Genomic DNA, 10,375 nt, shown 5'->3' on the forward strand with positions numbered 1-10,375 from the left:
TCAAGTTAGGACAAGTAACCCGTCCTAACTTAGGATGGGTTCTATGCGTCCTAACGTCTATGGATACGGAAGTTATCTCGTCCTAAGTCCTTAAGATTAATCCTAATTTATGAAGAGTTTGGCCGAAATCGACGGCAGTGCCTTTATAAAGTAGTCTTATAACACAACATCCCCAAATCCCTGAACATAACAACTAAAATAATTATGTACATTACTGATGATATACCCAGACTAATATGCATCCGACTCAAGGCTCCGATCCAAAATGGTTTGTTACAGATATTTAAAGGCAATGGACACTATTGGTAATTACTTAAAATAATTATTAGCATAAAACCTTATTTTTTAGTAACGAGTAATGGGGAGAGGTTGGTAGCATAAAACATTGTGAAAACCGGCTCCCTCTGAAGTAACATAGTTTTCGAGAAAGAAGCCATTTTTCACGAGTTTGATTTCGAGACCTCAGATTTAGAATTATTTTGAGGTCTCGAAATCAAGCATCTGAAAGCACACAACCTCGTGTGACAAGGGTGTCTTTTCTTTCATTATTATCTCGCAACTTCGACGACCAATATTGAGCTCAAATTTTCACAGGTTTGATACCATGTGCATATGTTGAGATACAGAAAGTGAGAGACTGGTCGATGACAATAACCAATAGTGTCCAGTGTCTTTAAGACCCAACTGCTGTAAATGAAAAATTGACGAAGCTTCTTGATACAAGCTCCAAAATAAGCACATTTTGGATCCAGAACACCTCATTCAACTTTTTCAGGATATTGTTTACAACTGCCTAAGAAAAAGCTATTAAGCTTTCTTAATGATGAGTTTAAAGGGCTTCACCTTTCCGTAAATGTGCCACGCAAAGCTTAATGGCAGTATTGGTAATTGATACTATTGGTAATTGTCAAAGACTAGCCTTTACAGTTGGTGTATCTCAACATATGCATAAAATAACAAACCTGTGAAAATTTGAGCTTGCGAGATAATAATGAAGAAAAAACACCCTTGTCACAGGACGTTGTGTGCGTTTAGATGGTTGATTTCGAGACCTCGAGTTCAAAATCTGAGGTCTCGAAATCAAATTCGTGGAGAATTACTTCTTTCTCGAAAACTACGTCACTTCAGAGGGAGCCGTTTCTCACAATGTTTTATACCATCAACCTCTCCCCATTACTCGTCACCAAGAAAGGTTTTATGCTAGTAATTATTTTTGAGTAATTACCAATAGTGTTCACTGCCTTTAACGAGTGTTATACTGTCAAACACAGATGATAGACAGTTATTTCCTGTAATATTGCAATGTCATTATCATATCAACCAATACAAACAGGTTCTACCAAGTATTAACAAAAAACCTCCGTTAGTTGCAGCTTCTGATTGTGAGAAAACAAAAACCCCAATAAGATGTTCTAATATAAACACATGGAAATGACAATCTAATTGATGTATATGCTAAAGTTTTGTAATCCCATTGAACTAACCTAAATTTTATATACAAATATTTAATTTCATACACATCAACATTTTCCACCTTCGACTAGAAAATGGTTTTGTGAAAGAAAGGAATGCTTGACAACAAAACAAATTTGGCGAACGTATTTCAGTCAATAACTTGAAGTATTTAAGCATCTATAAAGCAAACAGTAAACTCAAACAAATCCCCAGCGAAACAGAAAAAATGACCCCACGGAGAGTTGGCTCAGCATTATAATTTTGATTGACTTTATAGTGACATAAATCTGTATGAAATGAAGGAATCCGTGTTGGACAAAATGCTAACACAAAAATGGAAAGCTCATTATTTTCTACAGTGAAATACTAATGTTTTAATGAAAAAATAATACTCGATTTGGGTGGGAAAGTGACACTGAAATGTATATAGCAATCCAATATTGTTCAGGTTGTGTCGCTCGGTCCCAAAACGACAACCCAAAGATAAATCTTATGATGGCATTATGATTGCGTGTCATTTTCCGCTTTGGTAACTCGAGGTAAAACAAAGTTTGTTCGTTTTTGGAAAATAACAAAAGCATCATCTACACAACATGTTATTTGTGGGTTTCACACCCCGCGTGACGCCATTCATGTGTACTTTGATGTGTTTGGAGAGATGGTCAGAGCGTGAGAATCTCTTCTCACAGATGCTGCACTGGTACGGCTTGACTCCGGAGTGTGAGCGCTTATGGCGGGCAAGTTCGTCAGACCTAGAGAAGCGCCACTTACAACCCTCCCACGTACAGACGAAGGGTTTCTCTCCGGTGTGTCGACGCAGGTGCGCTTTGAGGTGGGAACTCTTGGAGTACATCTTGCCACAGTTCGGGTAAGTGCACTTGTGGATCTTCAGCTCGTCTGCCACTTTCCCCGTGCCCCTGCTCCTGCCCGGTTTCCGGACGCTGATGACGGGCTCGGGTAGAGAGTCAGTGACGTCAGAGGATGGTGTGTTGATGGGGATGTGGGTGATACGCACACCGGATGGCGGTAGCATACCCATCCTTTGGCTGCCGGAAGATGTGTGTAAGGAGAGAGAATCAATCTTACTTGGTGGTACCTTGCCTGCAGCGTGATGGGTCATGGTCTCATTGACAGGAACGGGTACTGCAACAGAGCAATGCTGAGGTGTCAACGTAGATGGAGACGGTGACGTCATGTTCAACTTACTGTGGTGATGATACTGATTGTCAGGGGTGATAAACGCACCTTGACAATGTTGCCAAGGTGACGGTGTGAAGCCATTTGGCAAGTCGTTGTTGAGATTGTTGGCGGCCATCGCGGCCGGTTTTAAGTACTCATCGAAGATTGTCTTAGGTGGTTCGACAAAATTATAGCCGTGATGCAGCAAGGGGTCCGCGGGATTGTACATCGGAGACGGTTGTTGAGGAGCTGTCTGAGGGTGGTAATCCAATCCTGGGTAGAAGCTGTCGATGATGGAGTCGACAAAGTCAGGTTTGTTGTCGATACGGATGTTAAACACCGCATCTCGAATGGTGTTGCTCACGCCGGTATCAGCGAGTCCCTGCGAGAAGAGATAGTCAAGGAACAGATCGTCCTCAGTTTGTTGGCTGATGGGACTGTTACTGTCGGACATACTTGAGAGATCATCCGAAGAACTGCAGCTGTTGTCGCTCTCTTCGTCGAGCTCACCACCGGCCGAGTTGAGCCTCTGTAACGTCCAGCTTTCCCTTTCAAGGCTGGAGCGTGTACGGTACACGTCAACCATGTTTGTTCTCTTTTTAGCTGCTGGTGGTGGTAGTAAAATGACGGCGCACAACTCTTACTGAATGTTAAGACAGCCAAGTTGGACAAGAGTCACTCGCCGACTGGTAACAGTCTCAACAGCTGACGGACTGTGTGCCTGTTGCTCCGTTAAACACACTGTTTGATTCGAACCTTTGCCGTATCCCAGGGCAGTCGTTTTATCAGTGAGCTATTTGTACACAGAAGGTACATAAAACACGGGGGATACCGTTTGTTGAAACAGGTACCTGAAGATAGTCGGCATGCATTGATAATTACGATGGGACCAGCTACAACTTGTTGAGTCCCTAGTCTCTCTCCACGGTGTTTACACGCTGAGATTTGTTCACCTTATCAGTTAAATTACCACTTGGGGTGTAAGCTCGTACATTGGTCGAGGGGTTTTGGGGTAGGCTATTTATTATCACCGTCATATATACTAGTTGATCGTTCGGCCGGTTTTTTCTTCTTTATCAGTTGTCATTTTCACGGACCCTGGACCCGACGATTCGCCACGAATACACGCATGATGTACGCCCGATCACTCTTCGCTTTCTCCCAATGAATAGGACGCAAACAAAACCACCCTGCTGGTTGAGGCTCGCCAAAAATGTTAAGAAGTCTTTCTACTCCAGCGGACAGAGTTTATGTTATCTTGTGCAGGCAAGAATGTAAGCTATATGTTCAAGGTGCTTGACTCGCCTGTTGTGTTTCCATTGAAGATGCTTGCCATTACACAGTTTACAACTTAGTACAACCATGGAGGTATCACAAAACAGTGACTAATACAACTAACACTGGTGTCTCAAGCATTCGCAGAACCAATCCGTTGGTCCGCTGAACAAGAATTAAACTGCATTTTACCATCTAAATCCCGATTTTGGGGCGAACTTTGTTAATGAAATCAAATTGGCGTGATGGATGTACCGGTATGATGGGTTTACAGGGCTTCACCTTTTCTCGTTCACCTCTGGCTTGTTTGGTACCCCCCCCCCCTCTCCCAAACTAGTATTTTGAAAATACTGTTTTAACAATTTAACTAATAGAGCCCGGTGCTCGAAAATATACCCTTCATAGATAAACCAGATGTGGTACGTACCTGTATTAGGATGTTTCGCTTATAGGGTATTCTGTTGACAGCATCATGAACACGGGTACACTGCATCGCAACATGGAGCTATGATCGCAATAAGCACAGAAAACTTGCCAAGTACCCCTTGCTTAATATCATTAATAGGTCATCAGCCTAAACACAATGCCATGCTTAATGTTGTGTAATACACTAGGCTCAGAATGTCGTTTTTTAAGTAAAAAATTTGTACATGTTTTGAATGTTTAATAGATGGAAATTTGCATAGGGGATAAAGAATGTTCATTTTTAGTTGTACCCAAATATACACCGATGTTTGTTAGCCAGGGATGAGATTTTTCAGACTTTTGACTGAATTCAGACTGTTAATGTCGGCCTGGTGAAGACAATCCGACAATTATTTTTTTTCCACAAATAAAGAAATCTTGCTCATTGGTCTACTTCTTTTCTCTAGTGCTTTGGAAACTGTTCCCAAAAGCTCCTTGGAATCTATATAACCCCTGGGTTTTTACCAAACAGTACAAATGGCATCATTTCAACGTATGAATTTGTATCCAAGTTTCAGGCTTTTTCATTAGTAATGACTCTCACACCTGGTTAGCACAAGTACTTTCCAGAGCTCTGTAAAAAACAAACACAGGCAATGGTGGGATGAATGTTGCTCTGTTCTACCTCAATGCTCTGTGTTTATCGGACTGTGGAAAGAGAGTAGACCCAATGGCGTGATAGGAAGACTATTATTCTTTCAGCATCTTCTGTATCACGACTCTCAAAGATATATAGTTACAAAATTGTCAAAGACCAGTATTCTCACTTGGTGCTGTATGTACCAACAAATGCATAAAAACCAAACCTGGGAATATTTGGACTCAATTGGTCATCGAATTTGCAAGATTATGGTAAACATAAGTAAAACATATGCAGAAAGGCTTCGGCTGAAGTCTTTTATTATTTGAGTGAGAAATTACCTCTTTCTCAGAAACTATGTTACTTCAAGGTAACCGTTTCTCGCAATGTTTCATACTATCAACAGCTCTCCAGTAACAATTATCTTGAGTAGTTACCAATAGTGTCCAGTGCCTAAGGAAGTTACCTATAAACCTATAAACTAGAACTAAAAAGTGAAGATTAACGAGCCCAAACCTGAAAGACCCTGGAGCGCTTCAATAATGGAGTTAAAAAAAAAAACACTGCCCCTTTAAAGGCAGTGGACACTATTGGTAATTTCTCAAAATAATTATTGGCATAAAACCTTTCTTGGTGACGAGTAATGGGGAGAGGTTGATGGTATAAAACATTGTGAGAAACGGCTCCCTCTGAAGTGCCATAGTTTTTGAGAAAGAAGTAGTTTTCCACGAATTTGATTTCGAGACCTCAGATTTAGAACTTGAGGTGAGGTCTCGAAATCAACCACCTAAACGCAAACAACTTCGTGTGACAATGGTGTTTTTTTCTTTCATTATTATCTCGCAAGTTTGACGACCAATTGAGCTCAAATGTTCACAGGTTTCTTATTTTATGCATATGTTGAGATACACCAACTGTGAAGGCTAGACTTTGACAATTAACCAGTGTTATAACTTCGCATACAGCAGCCAGAACTACTCGCTTACTTTTTACACACTCCAGCCACGATACCCAAGTTTGCCACGTGTCACAATGCAGGTTAGTTTTCTTATCATGGTAATCGTGACGGAATGAATTTGCAATCGTGAGAGGGAAATTTTTTGTTCTACAAAAGGGACGAATTACTACGATCCTAGTTTGTTCTATGTGAGTAATGAGCAATGATCATGAGTTTTTGGATATGAGTAAATTGTTCCTTTTGTATATTCAAATGAGTAACGGTGAGTTAAACATTTATAGTGCACGTTCTTGACATGGCGTGAATGACACCTTTTAAGCTTCCGTGTCATCATTCTATGAAAAAAATCGTGTGTTTTTTTTCGTTTTGTTTTTGTTTTTTTGTTAAACAAATCCACCAATATCAGTGTAGACTTACATCTGGCATATCGTGCATCGTGATTAAGTTGGCCTACTTGCTGAGAAAGAAGTAGTTTTCCACGAATTTGATTTCGTGACCTTAGATTTAAAACTTGAGGTCTCAAAATCAACCATCTAAACGCACACATTTTCTTGTGACAAGGGTGTTTTTTTCTTTCATTGTTATCTCGCAAATTCGATGACCGATTGAGCTCAAATGTTCACAGGTTTGTTATTTTATGCACATGATGGGTACACTAACTATGAAGGCTAGTCTTTGACAATAACCACTGCCTTTAAACATAATACACAGAGCAGGCTTGGACTTTGAAAATATGTAATTGAACTATTGCTCCATAAATGAACTTTATGCACCCGTTGGTCACGAGTGTATTAAAGAATGAAGTATACCAGGAAATCCTGTCTCTTACTTCAGAAAATGTATTTTCCATAAAACTCAAATAATAATACCAAAACTTAGTTTGCGCCTCAATCATAATGACATGCTCTATATAGTACCTCTGAACATAAGGTACTCAAAAACTAAGCATATATTTTGTGTGTTTATCGTCTGATTTGTCTTCTTTGTGTAAAAAAGCGAAGAAAACCCACCCACATTATTTCACGGGACACTCTGACCCATGGTGAGTGTGCGCCGTGTGAACGCAGGTTAATTTTGTCTCAAGGGAACCCTCGCTGGAAACAGTGAGATTGGTGCGTGAGTACTACTCTACTTAAGTCGACTCTGTTTTGAAGGTCCCCGGGCCTGGCCAAAGTTAGTCTTGGCCCAAGACTATGGTGCTTGATTCTGGATAGTGTACTACGCGCGGTTGAATCGCCAAAGCGCGCCCGCCACGGTATGATTTAGTTAATTGGACGGCTTGAATTCTATACTACACTGGCAAGCTCGTAGTCTTGGGCCCAGACTAGGCCAAAGTACTCATTTTATAACAGGAACATTGTTATAGAGGACAGCAAACCAAGAAACACAAAGCAGAAAATGAGATCATCAGGACTTTTTATAATGAGTAGAGCCCAGTGTATAGAACTCGAGTTAGTTTGCCAATTTAGTTTTTGGTGGTCGATTATTTAGCAAACTTCACTCATAAAAGAATCACTACGGCTGAAAATTACTTCAATTAGGAGGAATGTAAACATGTGTGGAAAAAAGTTCTGTACTGAAGACCAGTTTGTTAGTGTACCATTTATTGCAAACCATTTTTTATTATTATTCATAATTGATTTAAGACATCCCTGGTGGTCATGCATGTTTTACATTCAGTAAAAAGTGTTTCATGTCCGTGGGACAGTTACTTTACTGGAATTATAAACAACATCACGAACAAAATCTGGTGAGCCTGGGAACAGCCACATCTTTAATCCTCATTATCCCAATCCGCTAATCTGATATCCAGTTGAGCGAAAGGGCTAGTTTGCTAGAGAGCCTATACTGTAATCTCAGTAATGGTAATTATGCAACATTGATTAACCGATTAGTGATTAAGAGATTTGGACTTAAGACAAAGTGTATACACAATATTATATTTTGGCATTGCATGCGACGTTGTACTTAAGTCCTGGTTGCCGCGAAGGACGAATACTTGCGGGCCTTCACGTTTCGCTGGGAGCCTGTTCTTGGCTGACGTGGCCTTAAAGGCAGTGGACACTATTGGTAATTACTCAAAATAATTATCATTATAAAAGCTTTCTTGATTACGAGTAACGGGGAGAGGTTGATAGTATAAAACAATGTGAGAAGCAGCTCCCTCTGAAGTGTCGTAGTTTTCGAGAAAGAAGTAATTTTCATCGAATTTGATTTTGAGACCTCAAGTTTAGAATGTGAGGTCTCGAAATCAAGCATCAGAGAGCACACAACTTCATGTGACAAGGGTGTTTTTTCTTTCATTATTATCTCGCAACTTCGACGACCGATTGAGCTCAAATTTTCACAGGTTTGTTATTTTATGCATATGTTGAGATACACCAACTGTGAAGACTACTCTTTGACAATTACCAATAGTGTCCACTGTCTTTAATAACAGATACAATAGAGGCATCAAAAGGCACCCCCAATAAATACACTCTCATATCCCTACACTGAAATATTAACCGGGACTAAATATATATTTTCACAGGTTTTAGCAGTAAAGGAACACTTATCTATTAACTCTTGAACTTTTATCATATGCTAAGTTTGATATGTGGAGTCCAAAGGCCCGGCGACAAGTTATCATGCTCCAATTAAAAACACCTAAACAGGAGTGCGATTTTCCAACGGTCCCAGCATCGAAGTCTGTATCGCTCGGCAAATAGGACAATTCAGGGCCTATGTCATCCAAAAATACCTCAAGTTGGAAGTCATTAACCCCAGGATGTCACAATTGGGCATTTTTGCCTCTCAATGTTTCTTATTGAATACTTTGAGGTAAAACATTCTCTGAGGCCGATGTTCCATTTATCCCAATTTTATAGTGGACCTATGGTTGATTATGCAGAAACTATTAATTTACGATTTGTTCAAAATTACAAGAAGCTGTCACAACTCAGTTTATGGCCTATCAATGTTTTAGAAATAAAATTACGAAGAATTTACCATAAGTGATCATTTGGGACGTAACGTCATTACTCGTACGTCGTGCGTGGTGAACGCACAGCAAGTAGGCCAATTTAATCACGATGCACCATATGCCAGATGTAAGTCTACACTGATATTGGTGGATTTGTAAAAATAAAAAAAAAACGAAAAAAAAAACACGATTTTTTTCATAGAATGATGACACGGAAGCTTAAAAGGTGTCATTCACGCCATGTCAATAACGTGCACTATAAATGTTTAACTCACCGTTACTCATTTGAATATACAAAAGGAACAATTTACTCATATCCAAAAACTCATGATCATTGCTCATTACTCGCATAGAACTAACTAGGATCGTAATAATTCGTCCCTTTTGTAGAACAAAAAATTTCCCTTCCACGATTGCAAATTCATTCTGTCACGATTACCATGATAAGAAAATTAACCTGCATTGTGACACGTGGCAAACTTGGGTTTCGAGGCTGGAGTGTGTAAAAAGTAAGCGAGTAGTTCTGGCTGCTGTATGCGAAGTTATAACACTGGTTAATTGTCAAAGTCTAGCCTTCACAGTTGGTGTATCTCAACATATGCATAAAATAAGAAACCTGTGAACATTTGAGCTCAATTGGTCGTCAAACTTGCGAGATAATAATGAAAGAAAAAAACACCATTGTCACACGAAGTTGTTTGCGTTTAGGTGGTTGATTTCGAGACCTCACCTCAAGTTCTAAATCTGAGGTCTCGAAATCAAATTCGTGGAAAAGTACTTCTTTCTCAAAAACTATGGCACTTCAGAGGGAGCCGTTTCTCACAATGTTTTATACCATCAACCTCTCCCCATTACTCTGTGAAGGCTTGGCAATTACCAAGAGTGCCTTAAAAGCATGAAATATAACGGACCCTCTTTCAGCATAGAGGTAGGACCTTAAAGTTTCAAGCCCTGTCTCACTGGCCCTTGGGTCTTGAAGTCAATGGTTCACTGGCTCATGCTCTTCTTTTTTAAAGTGAAACTAGTCTTGACATAAATTGTAATCAGTTTAAATAGCATCACGTTTCGCGACCCACAAGCGGATCTGGAGTCCTTCTCAAAGGCTAAATAACTGGTACGTGACTGGACCGGGGACCAATGACAAAACCATGCGGGGAGAAATGAACCGTTCAAGGGGGACCACCAAGCTTCTCTGTTTAACTAATCATTACACAGTTTATACTCGTTATGAAATCCAGGTTCTTTTTGGACACCTATGTTATGTATGTTTGAGGCTGTACTCTGCATAGAGCAAGGATATAATTACGCATGAACATTAAAACTACCTGGACCCAATTCCATAAAGCCATGTTGGCGCAAGCACAACAACTTGCTAAGCACATCAAAACATAAACTGGTCAACAGCCAAAGATCCAACAAGTTTTCAAAGTTGCAACTGGTGCCTCAGTCTTTTTTTTTGCTCCGCAATAAAATAATAATGTACAACAGTACTTTCTGC

The 10,375-nt window shown here is 40.0% G+C and overlaps 1 protein-coding gene across 1 annotated transcript; it reads right to left on the reverse strand.

Annotated features, from left to right (window-relative positions):
• Nucleotides 1–1,185: 1,185 nt before the first annotated feature.
• Nucleotides 1,186–3,907, reverse strand: LOC117307102 (transcription factor Sp9-like). Its single transcript, XM_033791761.1, has one exon. It carries the CDS (start codon nt 3,218–3,220, stop codon nt 2,036–2,038), a length of 1,185 nt encoding a protein of 394 aa, XP_033647652.1. The 5' UTR covers nt 3,221–3,907; the 3' UTR covers nt 1,186–2,035.
• Between the last annotated feature and the right edge of the window lie 6,468 nt (nt 3,908–10,375).

This window comes from Asterias rubens, chromosome 2 (genome assembly GCF_902459465.1).
Source record: "Asterias rubens chromosome 2, eAstRub1.3, whole genome shotgun sequence".
NCBI classification, from domain to species: Eukaryota; Metazoa; Echinodermata; class Asteroidea; order Forcipulatida; family Asteriidae; genus Asterias; species Asterias rubens.

Bases quoted from the DNA above. Each gene is read 5' to 3' on its own strand.
- LOC117307102 (XM_033791761.1), bottom strand. From the start codon at position 3,220: ATGGTTGACGTGTACCGTACACGCTCCAGCCTTGAAAGGGAAAGCTGG.